This window comes from Corvus kubaryi, unplaced genomic scaffold, assembly GCF_017639235.1.
Source record: "Corvus kubaryi isolate FWS band 111438036 unplaced genomic scaffold, C.kubaryi_AGA036_p1.0 119, whole genome shotgun sequence".
Classification (NCBI taxonomy): Eukaryota; Metazoa; Chordata; class Aves; order Passeriformes; family Corvidae; genus Corvus; species Corvus kubaryi.
In genome coordinates, this window is record NW_024580655.1 from 1 (window position 1) to 16,574 (window position 16,574).

The 16,574-nt window shown below is 54.3% G+C and overlaps 3 protein-coding genes across 9 annotated transcripts in view; 1 reads left to right on the forward strand and 2 right to left on the reverse strand.

Annotated features, from left to right (window-relative positions):
* On the reverse strand, nt 1-6,299 carry POLR3C (RNA polymerase III subunit C). Of its 3 annotated transcripts, XM_042022895.1 has the most exons (15): nt 6,215-6,299; nt 5,852-6,044; nt 5,330-5,585; nt 4,808-4,993; nt 4,612-4,700; nt 4,249-4,353; nt 4,081-4,173; nt 3,926-4,006; nt 3,246-3,297; nt 3,103-3,163; nt 2,872-3,022; nt 2,510-2,611; nt 2,178-2,227; nt 1,953-2,102; nt 1-1,873 (listed from the first exon to the last, which is right to left on the reverse strand). In XM_042022895.1, exons 2-15 carry the CDS (start codon nt 5,996-5,998, stop codon nt 1,792-1,794), a joined length of 1,605 nt encoding a protein of 534 aa, XP_041878829.1. In that variant the 5' UTR covers nt 5,999-6,044; nt 6,215-6,299; the 3' UTR covers nt 1-1,791. The 3 variants fall into 3 exon arrangements, with proteins under 3 accessions (XP_041878829.1, XP_041878973.1, XP_041878893.1); XM_042023039.1 differs by lacking the exons at nt 1-1,873; nt 1,953-2,102; nt 2,178-2,227 and adding an exon at nt 2,247-2,318; XM_042022959.1 differs by lacking the exons at nt 1-1,873; nt 1,953-2,102; nt 2,178-2,227 and adding an exon at nt 2,285-2,375.
* Nucleotides 6,300-6,436: 137 nt separating this feature from the next.
* On the forward strand, nt 6,437-14,731 carry RNF115 (ring finger protein 115). 5 transcript variants are annotated; one of them, XM_042023243.1, is made up of 9 exons: nt 6,437-6,556; nt 9,007-9,122; nt 9,563-9,614; nt 10,927-11,132; nt 11,730-11,801; nt 11,910-11,982; nt 12,060-12,153; nt 13,449-13,564; nt 13,635-14,731. In XM_042023243.1, the coding sequence occupies exons 1-9, from the start codon at nt 6,494-6,496 to the stop codon at nt 13,743-13,745; spliced, it is 903 nt and encodes a 300-aa protein (XP_041879177.1). In that variant the 5' UTR covers nt 6,437-6,493; the 3' UTR covers nt 13,746-14,731. The 5 variants fall into 5 exon arrangements, with proteins under 5 accessions (XP_041879177.1, XP_041879091.1, XP_041879267.1 ...); XM_042023157.1 differs by having other exon boundaries at nt 6,438-6,574; XM_042023333.1 differs by having other exon boundaries at nt 6,439-6,574; nt 9,007-9,098.
* Nucleotides 14,732-15,325: 594 nt separating this feature from the next.
* ITGA10 (integrin subunit alpha 10) overlaps nt 15,326-16,574 on the reverse strand; it is a 10,314-nt gene continuing 9,065 nt past the window's right edge. Inside the window, 4 exon segments of the mRNA XM_042022773.1 lie at nt 15,326-15,606; nt 15,836-15,949; nt 16,239-16,331; nt 16,437-16,550. Of these exon segments, the coding sequence (XP_041878707.1) occupies nt 15,550-15,606; nt 15,836-15,949; nt 16,239-16,331; nt 16,437-16,550 (378 nt within the window). The 3' untranslated portion in view covers nt 15,326-15,549.

Sequence of the window (16,574 nt, forward strand, 5' to 3'; positions counted from 1 at the left end):
TAGGGTTTATTCAACTTTATTGAATGGATTTTTGTATTTACACTCTAGCAAAATATACAGAAACAACAGTGTATACAAATAAAGTACAACTACAATCCATATACACACTGGTAAAAGTCCACTTTGCATACAGAGCAATACCTGGAAATGCAGCAGCAAACACAAATACAGACCAATACAGAGCAGCACAAGCCCATACATATCAATACAATATAACAATTTTTCTATTTCTGGAAAACTTGCTACGTTTTGTTTTATTGTTAGAGGAAACCCAAAACAACAGCACCACGTAACACTCATCCACCACAAACACCTCTTTCAGCTTCCACACAACCCCACCATCGCTCTCATCTCGACCACTCTCCTCACCCCGGCCCCTCGGGAACGGGGTTCCTGGGAGCCTCCAAATTGTCCTGCCTGACAAACCCCCAGGACACAGCAGGTTTTTCCGCAGCAGCCCTCGTCAGTCTGGAGGGGAGCTGATAGTTGCTCAGCTCCCAGAGCAATGGGCTGCTGGACAGAGGTGCAGTCCACCAAAAATGAGCAGCAGGGCCCACGATGAGGGAAGAGGAAGATGGGGACAGCTTGGAGGGGGTGTAGTGGGAAAGCAGAAGCTTAGGAATGGAACACACAAAGACAGAAAAAGGAGAGGAACAGCGAGAGAGGGGGGAAAAAAACAGGGAGCAGGACGCATATAAAGAACCATAGAAGCATTTAAGCTGGCAAAGAACTTTGAGATCGTCAAAGTCCAGCTATTAACCCAGCACTGCCAAGTCCACCACTAAACCGTATCGCTTGAAGGTAGCACCGGCTGCCCCTTGGGGAATTGCACCTGGAAGCACACAGGAGGAGAGGAAGAAAGAGGGAGCGGGAGCAGGACAAAGGAAAATAGGGACGGGGTGAGGATGAAAATGAATAAAATGGGATGGGCAGTACAATGGCGAGGGATTAAAAATAATAGGGGCATGGAACAAGATAGAAAGATACAGTGAGAAACAATGGCACAGAGCAACGGAATAAAAAAGGAAGAGGGAGTCTGAGAGAGGCACCGAGGACAGATGAAAGGGAAGAGCAGGTAAGGATGGACAGATAAATGGACAGCGCAACAGGGAAAGAGCATCGGGGAATAGGACGGTGGGCCAGAATAAGAAAATGAGGGGCGGGGAGCAGGACAGAGTGGTTAACATGCACTCTTTTTATTTCTTTCATATAGATAATGTTGTCTCACATTTTTCAAGCCTTCAATGGCTTAATCTATATATACAAGTTATATTTGTACGTGCAATGTCACGTGAGTTATGGCAAATTACCTTGAGCATGGCACTGTAAGTTTCTTCCAGAGCCGCCGTCCTAAGTGCGATGGCACGTACCTAATGCTAACCCTAAACCTGGCCAAAATTTGGATTCCACCTTCAAAATTCAAAACATTCAAGGATTGCTCCCAGATGAAATCTGCCAGGATGGACAGGTCACGCCGGGGACGGTGTCACCCTCGGTCCATCACAGGAGACAGGACCGGTCCTGAGGGACACAAGCACAGTTCTGTGTGACCCCCATGTCCTGCCTGTGTCCCCATGTGACCTGTGTCCCCCATGTCCTGTGCATCCGTGTCCCGTGTGTCCCCGTGTCCCCGCACGCAGTTGACACACAGGTGCATTAGCAGCTGTTGCTTTATTCTCCTCAGTAGCACAAGCACCGTAGGCAGAGGCATCCGGTGCCTGTCCCCATCCACGTCCCCGTCTGTATCCCTGTCCTTATCTGCATCCGTGTCCTTGTTCCAGGCCTGTTCCCTCACGGCCTCTTCATGGTGCTCTCGATGAACGACTCCAGCACAAAGATGGTCTCATCCACCTGGTTCTCACTGGCATCGATCCTAGGGGACAGACAGCGATGGGCAGCCCCCACAGGGGGTCCCCAATGCCCATCTCCATCCCTGTTTCCGTCCCCCTCACTTGTTGACGTTGCATTTTAGGGTCTCAAGCTGCTGCCGCTCGGGACCCGTGATCATCTCCTCGACCTCGTGCAGCTGCGCCGCCTCGGCGCCCGTGGCCTGCATGGAGGCCAGGATGGCCTCCACACGCTGGGACTTCTCTAGGAGCCTCCTAGGAGGGAATGTGGACGTGGCAGTGGCGGCTCTGGACCCACCATAATGGGCCACCCCCAGCCACAGCGCTCACTTGTTCTCCCGCATCTCGTGCTGCCGTCGCTCCATCAGGTTAGCCACGCTCTGGGGAAGAAACGGGTGAGTGCCCAGTACGGGTGTGTTGGGGAGCACTGAGGAGCTCCATGGGAGGACATGGGCACTGTCACTGCCACCCCTGTGGCACCACAAGGGAGGGGGCTGTGAGACCTGGACCCCGGAGCAGGAAGGAGCTCTGGAGGGACAGAACCAGATGAGCCCCCAGCCCAGGTGTATTGGGGGGCACCGAAGGACCCTACGCTCCCAAAAACCCAACAGAGGAACACACAGAGGACCGTGCCGCTGCCATCGGGATTCCTCGGGATTCACCTTGTAGCATCTGTGAAGCAGCATCCGAGCAGCGGCCATCACGTTCACCGTGTACAGGTAGAAGGTGCGGGACGGAGCGTGGTCCGGAGTCTTGGGAATCTCCTGTGGAAGGGCAGAGGGGCAGATGTGGTGGGAACCGAGTGGGGGTATCCCCTCCCCCAGAGGTGTCCCTATGTCACCTTCCCCGTAGGATTCCCCCTTCCCAAAGGGTTCCCTGTGCCCAGATTCCAGGTGGGATCACTTGGAAGTGCCCGGAAGTGCCTGTCACCTGGACAGCTGTTCCACCCAGGGAATCTCTGGGATCCCAGAGCTCCCTCACCTGTGGGGACACAGAGTTCTCCAGGATCCTGGAGATCCCTCACCTGCAAGGACACCAGGTTCTCTGAGAGCATCCTGTAGAGCATGTCCTTGGCTTCCTTGGCTGGGATCATGGCGAAATCCTCCACCTGCTTCTGCTCCAGGTGCTTCTTGCGCAGGAGCAGGCGGAATATCCTGGCACAGCGGGAGCCAAACCTGTGCAGGAGGAGTGGGATGAGGGAGGGACGTTGGAAGGGGCTGGGAGGAGCCCGGGAGGCTCCGGGTCTCCATGTCACCTCTCCTCCACGATGGACTCCAGCGTGGCCGTGGCCAGGGACACCAGGGCCTTGTGCAGGTCTGTAGGGGCTGAGGTCAAGGACAATTCGGGAGCTCGGGAATGTTTCTGGCCTGGGAACGCCAAGTTCCCCCCAAAGGATACTGACGGTGTAGGTGCCCCCGCCGCTGTCCCCCGACTTCCCCACGAACTCCAGCTGTGGGGAGAGACAACAGGGAAAAAGTTCAGGACGTCCCCCGAAGGAAGGAAAATACAGATTTTTTCCTTACAATCTGTAGTGAGAAGAGTAAGAAGATTTTAGGGAACAAAGATCTGTGACTTTAGCAGCCTAAAAACATGGACTGGGTCTTAGTGACCCTTCCAGGGGCTTTTGAACATCTTGAATATCTCTTAAATACCTTCAGTGTCAGAATTTTAGGCTGACTTTGAATGAAATCATTTTCAGTATTTTTCAAATAACTTTGGTATCTTTTAACACCTACAATATATTTTACATATGTCTCCAGTATCATCGATATTTGTTAAATAAGTTATATATCTGCTAAATAACTCAAGTATTCTTAAATAACCTCAGCATCTGTTAAATATCTTCAGTGTCTGTAAAACAATACCTGATAAATAATTTCAATATCTGTTCCATGTCTTTGATACCTGTTCAATAACTTAAAAAATCTTCAGTATCTGTTAAAAACCTTCCTTAACTCTCAGCAAATCCTGCTTTACCCTCAGACAGATAGAGAAACAACCAAGGAATCACGGAATTGACGGAGGCTGGAAGAGCCCTGGGGTCCCCCCAGCCCTGCGTCCAGTGTCCCCAGCCTCACCGGATCGTCGGCCAGGAGCGCCAGGTACTGGTCCAGCACCTGCTTCCCAATGTTGTACCCCGCAGGAAGAGATCGGAATATCTGCGGTGGAAAAAACAGAGAACATCGAGGGATTCCGAGGGATGCCAGCTTCCCAGAGGCTTCCAAGGACGCACCTCATTGGAGGAGAGCGGCTGCGTGTGGGATGCACCCGAGGCTGTGGTCACCTCGCTCATGCGCAGCATCGTCCGCACCACCTCGCTGCTGGTCTGTATTGGGAAAACCGGGAATTAGAGTGGGAAAAGCTCAGTTCCAGGCTAGGAACGGAGGTGGGAACCACAGACCTGGTCCATGCGGCTGGCCACGGCGCTGACCAGAGCCTGGTCACGGAAGTGCTGATGAAAGCGCTCCAGGTTGACTTGCCAGTAAATGCCGTCGTCTGGGGGAGTCTGGGGGGACCGAGGACAAAAAGTGAGGGGAAAGGGGGCAGGAAAACAGAGGGAAATGGGGCAGAAAACTGAGGAAAAGGAGCCACGAAACTCAGGGATGGGAGCCAGAAAAATGAGGAAAAACAGCCACAAAAAATGAGGAAAGGGGGACCACCTTGTTTCCCCAGAACACGTTTGGGAATTTGGATCCCACCCTTCCCATGTCCCGATTCCCAAGCCAGAGCACCGATGGCACCATCACTCCAGCATTCCCAGTACCTCTGAGGTTCCTCCCTCCTGCTTCTGCCTTTTCGCCTTGTGCTCCCCCTCCTCTTCCTCGTCACACGAGTGTCTCCGCTTCCCTTTCCCTGTCAACCCAAGACACTACTTCCCATCAAACCCATCACCGTGGCCTCAACACGTGGCTGAGTGCTTCCTGAGGCCCCCCAAGCACCAGGATCCCCAGGGCTCTCACCGACAAGGCTGAGCCGAGGCACGACGTACATGTCCTTCTCGGCAATGGCCAGGGCAGGTGCAGGGGGTGGCGGCGCCTTGGCGCCCCGAGGGATTTCCGGGACCATCAGGCACCTCTGGATGAAGTGGGTATCTGCCAGGCGCACAAACGTGCTGGACACTTCCGAGTAATCCATGGTTTTCCCATCTAGGTGGGAGGAGAGACACGGTGGATGGATTTGGGATGTTCCCGAGGCTTCGGAGAATGTGGTCGTGCCGTGCTCGCTGCCACGACCATGAGCACCCCACAGACCCTTTGGGACCACATTCACTAACCCAATCCCAAATCCCTATTTCTTAAGAAGCTTCCCACCCTCCGTGGTCTCCATCAGCCTGTCCGAGACCGGATCCTGGATGTTCCTGAGGCTCAGGAGTACACGGTGACACCATGGCCACCACCACAGCCTACGGTGCCTCTGGTCCCATTCACCAACTAAACCCGCTCCCAGATCCCATTTTTTTGAGAGAGGAGCTTCCTTCCCACCTTCCATGGTTTCAGTGAGGCGATCGGCGACCCTGGCAACGGCGCAGCTCATGGAAAGGTGCCCGTGGAGCAGAAGCTCCTCCACCAGCAGCTCCCCCGGGTCCCCGTAGAGCGTCTTGGCTGTGTAGATGTAGCGGGGGTAGCGCAGGATCCGCAGGATCCGCTCGCTCCGCGCCTCATATTCCACGGACCCCCGGGGCTGCACCTCATACCGCACTAGGTTGTGCTGGATTAGGACACAAAGGGCCTTTTTCACCTGTGGGAGAGAGTAGGAGGGTCGGACTCTGCCTTGTACGGGGGGGTAATGGCCCCGTCCCAGTCTTCCTGGGTGTTCCCTCCCTGCCCAGATCCCAGTCTCCCTATGGAGAATCAGAATTTCCCTGCTCCTTCCAAGATTAGTTTTTCAGAGAAATACAAGCCACCTGCTCCATTAAAATATCCCTCCCTGATTTATTAAAAATTCCTTGTCCTTTTCCAGGTTTTCCTCCAAATCTCCCCTCCTGGACCCCTCCCATCCCGTACCTGATCCGGGAGCAGCCCCGTGTCCCCCGCCAGGAGCCGCAGCGGCCGCGGTCCCGTCCGGAGCAGGGAGTTCCCGACTTTCTCCACGATCTCCCCGAAGTGCTCCTGGAGCAGGAGGGAGCAGAGCCGCAGCTCCGCCTGCGTCATCCCGGCGGCTCCGGAATCCCAGGAACGGAGCGGGCGGAAAGAACAGCTGGGGGACAGAGAGGGGACAGATGCTGACCCTGTCACAGGGGTCCCGTATCCCCTCCCGGGGGAGGATCAGCCCTGTCACACGGGTCCCGTATCCCCTCCCGGGGGAGGATCAACCCTGTCACAGGGGTCCCCGTTTTCCTCCAGGTGAGATTTCCCCCCCGCTCTCACCACCAGCTCTGGCCCAGCCCCCACCGCCGCCCTGAAAACGGCCACGTTTTGCGGCCACTTCCTGTGGCGCCACTTCCGCTGCCGCCACCCGGTTCCCCAGTGGGAGGCTTACACCAGGGGGCGCGCCGGCCGCTCCCCGCCCCGCGGAGCCGCTCTATCCGCTCACCCGCGCTGTCTGGACTAGGCGCGGAGCAGACGAGCTCGCCGGAAGCGCGGGGCCTCTCTGGGCCGCGCTCGCTGCCCCGGGAGGAGTGACGGCAACGGCGGCAGTGGGGGAAGATGGCGGAGGCGGCGGCGGCGGTGCCGCAGCACCGGTTTTTTTGCCACAGCTGCAAGGGCGAGGTCAGCCCCAAGCTGCCGGTGAGCCCCGGGCAGGGAGGGTCGGAGAGGGGGAGCCCCGAGCTGCCGGTGAGCCCCGGGCGGGGAGGGCCGGGGCGGGGAGCCCCGAGCTGCCGGTGAGCCCCGGGCGGGGATAGGGGCAGGGGTGATCCCCCAATCCCTCCCTGAGCCCCGAAGGAAGGGGCGACCTCCAGCCCCCGAAGTTGTTGCCATATGGAACAGGTGATACCCCCCCACCCCCCATCCCAGTTCTCAGACAGGAAAGGGACTGGGGGAAGCTCCTGTTCCTCATGGAAGGGGATAATCCCATTCCCATCCCGCTCCATGAGCGGCCCTTGCAGCGTCTGCTCCTCCGACAGGGTGGGAGTTGTCCATCTGCGCCTAAGTTATCTCAGTTCCTATTCCTTGGAACTGGGAGCATCCCAAATTTTTCTTTATTCCATGTCCATTCCACGCTGAAGGATCCGTTTTTTTCCTCCAGCATTCCCAATCCCACTTTTTAAGAAGGACGCATTGTCCAGTTCTCGCTCCAACCCCTCCATCCCCAAAACCTGGGTTTTCCTGGTGCCTCCATCACCTTCCTTGTTTATCCTGGGAGGAAAACTCCGGCCCTGCTCCCCGGGGAACACCAGGGAAGCACCTGAGATTTCATTTCCTGGGATTCTCCGCTGGCTCTTGCTCCAGTTCCCATTTCAGGAACCCCCCAGACTCCTGGCAGTGGAGGGACATGGCCCTGTGGCTCTGCCCAGGGATCCCACTGGGTGCTGCTCCCCATGGATTTGTGCTTGGAGAATCCGAACCCAAAACACCTTTTTGGCCCAAAATTTCCTGGTTTGGGTCATTGAGGGGGATTAGGGATAAGGGCATGGAAAGTGAGGCATTCCCAAGCAGAACTTCTCCTGCACCTCCCAACGCCCAAGGTGGAGATGTTGGGTCAGAGAATCCCAATCCCCTGGAAAGTCATCTGGAGACTTTCTAAGGAGACTTTATGCCTCTTCTCCATCCACATGGTATAAAGGAGGGTCTTTCCACGTGAAAATCCCTGTGGATTGAGAAGTGGAGCCTTGGAGGTGCCAGGGAGATTTTTTTTTTTTTCTTGCTTTCCACGTGAGGAATGTGGGGATGACAGGAGGGATATGGAATTGCACAAGGTATCAACCCAATGCTAGGGTGAAGAAGCCGAGTTACCCTGACTGGAGACAAGGGAAAAGGGGAAATTCAAATTGGGATTAGAGCCGTGGAGGAGGTGCTGGATGGAGCAAGAGCCGAGGAGAACTTCTCCACGGTCCCATTTGTCCCACACACCTTTCTTTGGGATTCCATTTGCATCTTTCCATCATTTTTGGGTGGGGATCACCTGGAAAGCCACCTAATCTAACTTTTCTGCCCGGATTTGGGATCAAGTCCAGGCTGGATGTGGATGTGCCGCACAGTTCCAGCTGCCTCAGGAATGATCTGAGTGCTAAGCAAATGCTCCTGGTGGGATTCCAGTTTGTTTTTCTTCTGGGAATCACAGACCGCCAGGCTGGAGGGGGGTCAGAGCCATGGGATGCCACTGGATTCCTTGGAAAATCTGTTTTTCTTTGTACCATGGCTGGGTCCTGCTTAGGGAACGAGATCCCTGTGCAGATCCCAGGATGTGAGCACCCAGGAGGCTCCAGGATCATCCACTGCATCCCTAAATATCCCCGGGAAAGCAGGGAGCTGATTCCAAGGCCCTGCAGGATCCCACACACCATCTGTTCCCGTTTCCTTTCTTCCTCCCTCCAGAGCTATTTCTCCCAAATGTCGTTTTTATCTCTCTCCAGCTACTAGGTGGGAAGCTGGGAATTTCCATATGGATTCCAACAGAAAAAATATTCCAAAGCTTTCTGGGAATGCATCAGCATCCCACCCCCTGCTGGTGATGGTCTGATCCAGGATTTGGATGGAGTTCCCACAAAATCCATGCCCAAAGTGTGGGGAACGTTCCATGTGCTGTGGAACAGGATGCAGGATTTTCAGGGATCTGGGAAGCATGGGGGAAGGAAAGAATGTTCTAATCCAGGGGGATTGGTTCTGGATGGAGATCCCACAAAAATCGGTGCTCAAAGTGTAGGATTTGGGAAAGCTCTGGCTGTGAGATGGGATCTGGAGAGGGAAGATCGGTGAGAGCGGATCTGTGGGGTCTTTTTGTTTTTTCCATGGTTTTCTCCAAATCGAAGCTGATCTGCAGCTCTGGGACAAAACTCTGGGAATGGGAATGGGGAAAATTTTTCTCCTTGAAAAGAATTTCGTTCCGTGCTTTTGCAGATCCTGCCAGTGGCTCTTTCACTCGCCAGTGCCCAAATTTCATGGGATTTGGTGTTATGAGCTGCTCGGGATCTAGGATCAGGAATCTTCCTGAAGGGGGATCTTTTCTTTAGAATTCCAAATATTTTGTGGCTAATCCCAGCTCACTTCTGTGTTCCCAGGAATATACCTGCCCCCGCTGTGAGTCCGGCTTCATTGAGGAAGTCACTGATGATTCCAGGTACCAGAGAATCCAGGGATATCCAATATCCAGGCACGTGGAGAGACAATGGATCAAGTAATAAGGAGATTTAGTGTGACAAATGCTATTTTAGCTCTCTTTTTTCCGGACTTTTTGCTTTGTTTTTACACCTTTTGGGGTTCTTTTTGTATACTTTTTTTTTTTAATGCTCTTTTTTGCTATTTTTTTGATGTATTTCCCCCGTTTTTTGTGGTTTTGGGTGGGTTTTTTTTTTTTTTGTTTTTTTTTTTTTAAAAAAAAGCCTTTTTTGGTTTTCTTGATATTTTTACCCTTTTTGGAATTTTTTTACCCTTTTTTTTCCTTACCGTTTTTAATATTTAGGAAAAAAAACCCTTTTTATTATTTTTGGTCTTTGCCCGTTTTTGGGGGTTTTTTTTGCCCTTTTTGGGGGGGATTTCAGGAAACAAAGGGGGGATTTGGGAAGCGTGGGGGGATTTTGGGAATGGGCCCTGCCCTCACTCTCCTCTTTTTCCCAGTTTTTTTGATGGCAACGCCCTGGACGACAGCCCCTCCTCGCAGTTTGCGGAGGTGAGTTTTCCTGCTTTTCCCAGTTTCCTTGAGGCGTCTTCCCCAGCAGCTCCTTTTCCTGAGAGTTTTCGGGAGACTGAAAATCGGCATTGGGACCCACCAGGGCTGGGCATGACAGGAAAAGGAGGATTCAGGGAAGAGCCTTACCCCAGCGCTGGCAGATCCTGGGATTTGTGTGGGGGTGCTCAGCCAGGCGAGGAGCTATTCACTGTCTCTCCCTGCCCCCAGATTTTCCAGAATCCATCAATTAAAGTCCAGACTCGTAGGAAATCCACTCAATCCTGGGCCGGAAATGGGGTCACCAAGCAGCCGGAATTCCAGTCTGGATCCTTCCTGTTTGCTTCCGTGCTCCGAGCATCCAGCTGGGTTCCTCCCCCTCTTCATCTGGATGCATTTGTCTTCTGACCCAAATTATGGCTTGGATATCACTTTGCATCCCAGAAATTCCCGAGTTTCAGGGAGATCCTGATCCCGTCTTCCCGCCCGTGGAGCTTTGTGCTCCGTAAGTTAAACTGGATTTGGGGATGAATAATAACTGGAAGTTCTCCCCAGGGTGTGGTTGCAGGCAAAGCTGCCATCAGAGCAGCAGGAGAACAGGAATGTTTATACATTGGTTTTTATTCCTTAATCCAAATGGATTTGTGGGAGAGGGTCTCTGCAGGGTCTCCGGGCTCTGGCTCTGAATTTCTGGGGGTTTTCCTGCACCCCTGGAGTGGTGTAGCAAGGAGATCCATGGATCACCCCCTGCTTACCCTCAGAGAGGCTGCGGGAGAGGAATTGGGTAAATCAGGGAGCAAGTTGGATTTAGCAGCACAGGATCTGCTGCAGGGGCAGGGAATGGCATTACCCACGTGGGCAGTTCCCACAAAACAGCAGTATGAGGGGCACAGGATTGGGTGACACCTTGAGATGTTCCTGGGGACACCCCAGGGATACAGATACCATCCTTCCATCCTTTCACATCTATGTCCTCCCCATGCCTGTAAGGCCCCTGAGTGATCCCATGGATTTGGGAGTGTCCAGTATTATTCCGCCTCAAATTCCAGCCCTTGGAGAGAGGGAGAGACCAACCCCACAGCTTCCAGATTTATTGGGATCCGCGTGGAGCGGGGATTTGCGGCGGGGGTGTTGCAGCAGCTCTGGATCCACTTGGGCTACGATTAAGCCTTTTTGCCAGACTTTTTTTCCCGGGATCCATGACAGCTGTGGGAATGTGCTCCGGTGAAGTGGACTTCGCTGCCTCCGCGTTCCCCCTGAGATGAGCACCGCAGCTGAGTGGGTATCATGTCTCCCGTCTTCCTGCTCTCCGCAGCTTTGGGACCACTTGGACCACACAATGTTCTTCCCGGATTTCCGGCCGTTCCTGAGCAGCAGCTCCCTGGATCCGGAGAGCCGGGACACGGAGAGGGGCCCCCCGGCCGAGCTCTGGGGGCCCAGTCGCCCCCCACGGCTGCCGATGCCTCGGAGGTACCGATCCCGTGGCAGCTCCCGCCCGGATCGCTCACCTGCCATTGAGGGGTGAGTGTCTTCTCCGGGGAAAACAGGAGATTTGGGGAGAAACCTGGGAAAATGGGATCCTGGCACTTCCTGTCAGCCCCCTTAGCACAATTCTGAGTCATTTTCCCTGTCCTGCTGCCTGGAACGCAGGGCATTCTCAGCACTCGCATCCTGGGAGGAGCTCCCATCCCCAATTCCTTTGTGCTCTCCCTCCCTTTTGGGAGCTTTATCCAGGAAATTTCCAACTGTGAGCCCTGTATCCGTGGGAACAGGATTCCCTGTTTTACTGCTTATTCCTTCTGCCACACTTTATTTATTTATTTAGATTGTTCTTTCCATGTTTTTCCCTGATTTTCCCTGTCCCAGTACCAACTCTTCCATTGGAACTCGAGGCATTCCCACTTCTCCCACCCTGGGATGAGCTCTCATCCCTAATTACTTCCTGCACTCTCTCCGTTTTGGACCTTTATCCAGGGATTTTCACAGTCATGAGCCATGCAGCCAGGCATCCGTAGAGCAGGAATTCCTGGTTTTCCTGCCCATCCTTTCTTCCACCATTTATTTACTTACTTAACTTGTTCTTTCTGTGTTTTTTCCTCCCCATGCCTCCTTCTTTAGGATAATCCAGCAGATCTTTGCTGGGTTTTTTGCCAACTCAGCTGTTCCTGGCTCCCAACATCCCTTTTCCTGGTGAGTAAAAACCTGTATTAGCCCAGATCCCACCAGTAACTACCAGTAACCTAGCACCTAGGGGCTGGTTTGGGACTGGGGGGAATTCCTGGACCATCCCATTGGCAGGAGCGGGATGCTGCACTCCAATCCTGGGGATTATGCGTGGGGACAGAGCGGCCTTGACGCTATCGTCACCCAGGTGAGGGGCACCTGTGCCGGGGGCAGATCCAGTGCCAGATCCCTGCTCCTGAGCATGGAATTTTTCCCTCTCCACAGCTCCTGGGACAGCTGGAAAACACGGGACCACCGCCGGCAGACAAGGAGAAGATCTCATCGCTCCCAACGGTGCCGGTGACACAGGAACAAGTCGGTGGGTGACTCCAATGGCACTTGGATCTTGGTATTTGACATCCTGAGCTCCCCATTCCCACTTTGTTGCCCGTGAAATTGGGCTGGAAACTGTCAGCTCCCAGGCTTTGCTGCTGCCATCTCTGGTGTTCGGTTCTCCCAGGAATCTTGGAGCTCCACTGTTTCCCAGAGTGTTTGGGGAGTCCTGGAATGTGCCATTCTGACTCTTCCCACCCCCATGATGGTTCTCCCATCCCAAATCCCTGTTTGTGCTCTCGACTCGTCCCTTCTTCCCTTTCAAACTGGCTCTCGACATATTCTGCTCTGGAAATGTCATGGAAAACTGCCAGCAGGGGCCTGGGAGTGTCTCGGAACAACCCTGGCTTTGCAATTGAAAATCCCGTGAATTTTTCACCCCAAGGATCCCTCCCCCTCCCAGCTGCTCCATTACCAGAACCCTATCCCCTCCATTATGGTTAAACCAGACGGTTCTACGCAGGATATTTTTATCCCGTGGTTTTACGCACCACTCTGTCCTCCTCTTCTCTGGGAAGCCAAGGACTAACTGGAATTCCATGTGTCTGAGCCCACGGAGCCCGAGCAGGCTAGGAATCATGAAATCTTGGAATATGGAAATCAGAAGGGACCCCTGGGATCGCCGAGGGAGCTCAGCTCCTGGCGGTGTCTGTGTCAGCATCACGAGCTGAGGAACAGCAAGAGAGGGAGTGGGATTTCAGCCACCTCCCATGGCTGGTGACACCTGGCATTGGGATCATCAACCCATATTCCAGGCCAGAAAGTTGTGGCAGGAATCCAAACATCCTTACTTTGATTTTGGGTTTGTTTTTTTTTTTTTTTTTTGGTTGATGGTGATGTACAGAGAACACCAGGAATTCTTTACATCCCTGGGGGTTGTGTGTGGATGGGTGGATCCCAGCTGGTGGAGCTCAGAGCTCATGTTCCCAGCAGGAATTCTTTGTTCCCTGGATGCTCCATCCTCTGTGGGTTGTGTCCTAGCCTGCAAATCCTGACGCTCATGTTCCTAGTGGGATTTCATTGATCCCTGGATGCTCCATCCCCAGAGGATTTTGTGTGGATGGATGGATGGATCCTGGCTTGTTTCTGGCAGGAATTCCTTGATCCCTGGATGTTCCAGATGCGGCACAAATGATCTGTAAATCCCAGAGCTCCTGTTGCTGTTGTGGGATCTCTTTGGTCCCTGGACACCCCATTCCCAGTAGACCCTATGCAAATGAGTCCCAAATACCAAAGCCTTTATTCCTGTCCCCCTGACCTGCGATTCCCTGTTTTCTGCAGACACGGGGCTGGAATGCCCGGTGTGCAAGGAGGATTACGCCGTGGCGGAGCAGGTCCGGCAGCTCCCCTGCAATCATGTCTTCCACAGCAGCTGCATCGTGCCCTGGCTGGAGCTGGTAAGATCCCAGAAAACCCACGTATCCCATGGGATAATCCCCCAGGATAACGGCTCTGTGTTCCCCGCAGCACGATACGTGTCCTGTCTGCAGGAAGAGCCTAAAGGGGGAAGATTCCACCCGACAAATGCCGAATCCTGATGCTTCCGACAGCCCGGTGCAGGAGCGATGGACTTTCTGACCCTTCTGGAAGGTTCTGGAGCGTTCCAGAGGGTTCCGGAGGCCGGAGCATCCCCGCTCGAGGTGTACATTGTCTGAGAATTCCAACAAACCCCCCCAAGTAGCAGGAATTAGGGGGCCCACCCTGTGGGATTACGGCACCAAGCGCTCTTCTCCTGGGAATTTATCCTTACGCTCCATGGAATTGCCTTGTTAGTCCTAAATTGGGAATTTTGGGAGTGATTTGATTTCATTTGATATCAGAAAAAGTTTTTTTCCAGTGGGGCTCAGTCTGGAGAGGGGTTCCAAGTCCCTCACAGCCTTCCCTGAAAAAAGGTTGGGATAAAAAGGGGATTTGTGGGATCTTCCTGCACTCCAGGAGATTGGAATTGTATCCACGAGGGATTTTATTGCCCCATTTTGGATGGAATACTTGGGGTCTATAAAATCATGGCAGGTGGAAGAAGGAAGGTTCTGGAGCCCTTCCGGAGGGGGGTTGGACCCTCAGGAGTCCCTGGGGCCCTGGAAAGGCTCTGGGGATGCTATGGTATCAGGAATGCACCGAGCAGGATTTTGTCTCATCCTGGACTATTTTTGGGGTTGATTCAGGGTTTTCTGACCCTTTCCCACATGCCTGCTGCCCCAGGTGTGTCCAAACCTCCCTCCACCCCCACGAGTCATTCCAGGCGGGAAATACGGACCACGTTGCTTATCCCTTGGGAATTCCCCCACCGCCCCCCGTAACTTAAGGAAACTCTTTATTTTTGCTGATTCTTTGGTTATTTTGAGAATTTTTTCCCATTTCTGTGACATTTATCCAGGTCTGAATCCTGGGAGTTATCCTAGTAGTCGTGGTATCCACTGACTGCCCTAGGGGGACATTGTGACCCCCATCCCTGGTGGGGAGTGACATTCCCAAACCCCTTGGGCTCAGTGGCTCCATATGCACATGGATTTAATTCCTGATTTTCTTTGCTCTTCCGTCCAATAAAGGCCTTTCTCAAGGAATTCCCCTTCCCAAGTCATCCTTGGAGCTGGGAAAGGGAGGCAGGAGCTGGGGTTCTCCTGGGTGGGGGGCAGAAATGAGCTCGGCAAAAGCTTTTGGGGAGGGAAAACCCCAATTTGCAGGATTTGTCTCCTAGGGAGGATATCCAAACACCTCCCACTCTGTTGGGACACATTGTCCCTGTCCCCCCTCCCTGCTCTGCTGGAAGCCCTTCTGGATACAGGGACACCCCAGTCCTGGGGCCGGAGCTGGGACAGGACTGCAGATCCACAGAGATTGGGAAAATCCAGCTGGATCCTGGGTTTACCCCAGTGCTTTTCCCTGTTACCCAGCATGTCCAGCTCCCCTGATGTGGATTTCTGGGGGGGTCACACCCACGCACTTCCCGTTTCCACTTCTTCCCTCTTCCACATAGTGCTGGAAATCAGGAATTCGTTCCCTGTGGTCCTGGATTTAACCTGGATTTAAGTCTGAAGCCAGAGAGGGCTGGGATTTGGATCTCCCCCATCCTTCTGTGTTGTATTTGGGATCAGTCTGGAGGTTTTTCCCTGGATAAAGAAGCATTCCTGTTCCCAGATCATCTGCATGCACGGGGATGCAGGACACGGCAGTACCGCAGGCCGGAGCTTTATTGCTGGAGCTGCTCCATTCCGGCTCACTCCCACTTTTCCCACTTCCACATGTGCCCCCAGACCCTCTGGCTCCACCCTCGGGCCACCAGCCTCATCCCTCTGCGTGCCCAGGAGTCCCGAGCCCCGGGATGGCCCCGGAATGTGTCCCAGGAGGTTCCGGAATGTCCTCCCGCGGCAGAGCTGCCACCTCAGTGCTCCTCGTCCTCCTCCTCCCGGGAGGGCTTCCGGTGGGAGAAGAATCCCAGCTGGAGGCAAGGGGAGAAGAGGAAGGGATTGGGGGAGTGGAAATGTCCTCCCTCGGGGGGACATTGACGCCTCCCCCTCGGGATGGCATCATGACCCTCTGAAGGCGACATTGTGACCCTCCCCCAGGGTGATATCATAGCCCTCCCAAGGTGATATCACGACCCGCCCCCCCCCCCCCCCCCCGGGTGGCATCACACCCCACCCAAAGCAGCATAATGACCCCCTCACCCTCCAGAGGCCAAGGCTGAGCAGCGCCAGGAGCAGGAGCCCCCCCAGGGCGCTGCCCCCCAGGATCCACAGGGACACGGGCACCCGCCTTCCCTGAAGCACTTCCAGCACCAGCTGCAGGAACACAGGGATTGGCAAGAGGAACAGAGAATTTGGGGGAGAAAATGAGGACTGGGGGAGAGGGGGGGAAACAGGGAATTTGGGGAGGAAAAATGAGGACGGGGGAAACAGAGAATTTGGGGGAGAAAACTGACTTGGCTGGAAAGAAGGAATTTCGGAGGAAAAGCCAAGGGTAAGAGGGGAAACAGGGATGGGGGTTAAAACAGGCATTGAGGGAGAACGGGGAATCTGGGGAGGAAAACAAGGATGGAGGGGGGAAAATGGGGAATTGGGGGCGTCCTACCTCCCTGCGCTGCGCCCCCTTCTCCAGCACCAACACGCCCCCCGCAACCCCTAGCCAGACACTGCTGACAATCCTCACACTCTGGAATTTCACCTGGATATGGGAAAAGGTGGGGGGGTCTGAGCCTCGTCCCCCACCCGGGATCCTCCTTGGAGCAGGGGGACTCCCTAATCCCCTGCGTGCCCCTGCTTTACTCACTCCACTGAAGAAGCTGTCATGGAGAGTGCGGAGGAGCTGGACAGAGACTCCCCCGCCGCGCTCCAGCCTCCCCAAGCGGCAGCTCAGCTCCTGGCACCAGGTGTTGGAACAGTCCTGGGGGGCAAAAATTTGGGGGGG

What these genes read in the sequence shown, in the direction of transcription:
- POLR3C (XM_042022895.1), bottom strand. Translation starts at nt 5,998, where the DNA reads ATGACGCAGGCGGAGCTGCGGCTCTGCTCCCTCCTGCTCCAGGAGCAC. An exon ending in CCTCACTGAAACCATGGAAG is followed by an intron (nt 4,994 to 5,329) that starts GTGGGAAGGAAG and finishes CCTCCCACCTAG; the next exon opens with ATGGGAAAACCATGGATTAC. An exon ending in CTAAAATGCAACGTCAACAA is followed by an intron (nt 1,874 to 1,952) that starts GTGAGGGGGACG and finishes TCTGTCCCCTAG; the next exon opens with GATCGATGCCAGTGAGAACC.
- RNF115 (XM_042023157.1), top strand. Translation starts at nt 6,494, where the DNA reads ATGGCGGAGGCGGCGGCGGCGGTGCCGCAGCACCGGTTTTTTTGCCAC. An exon ending in TCCCAACATCCCTTTTCCTG is followed by an intron (nt 11,802 to 11,909) that starts GTGAGTAAAAAC and finishes TCCCATTGGCAG; the next exon opens with GAGCGGGATGCTGCACTCCA. An exon ending in TTGACGCTATCGTCACCCAG is followed by an intron (nt 11,983 to 12,059) that starts GTGAGGGGCACC and finishes CCCTCTCCACAG; the next exon opens with CTCCTGGGACAGCTGGAAAA.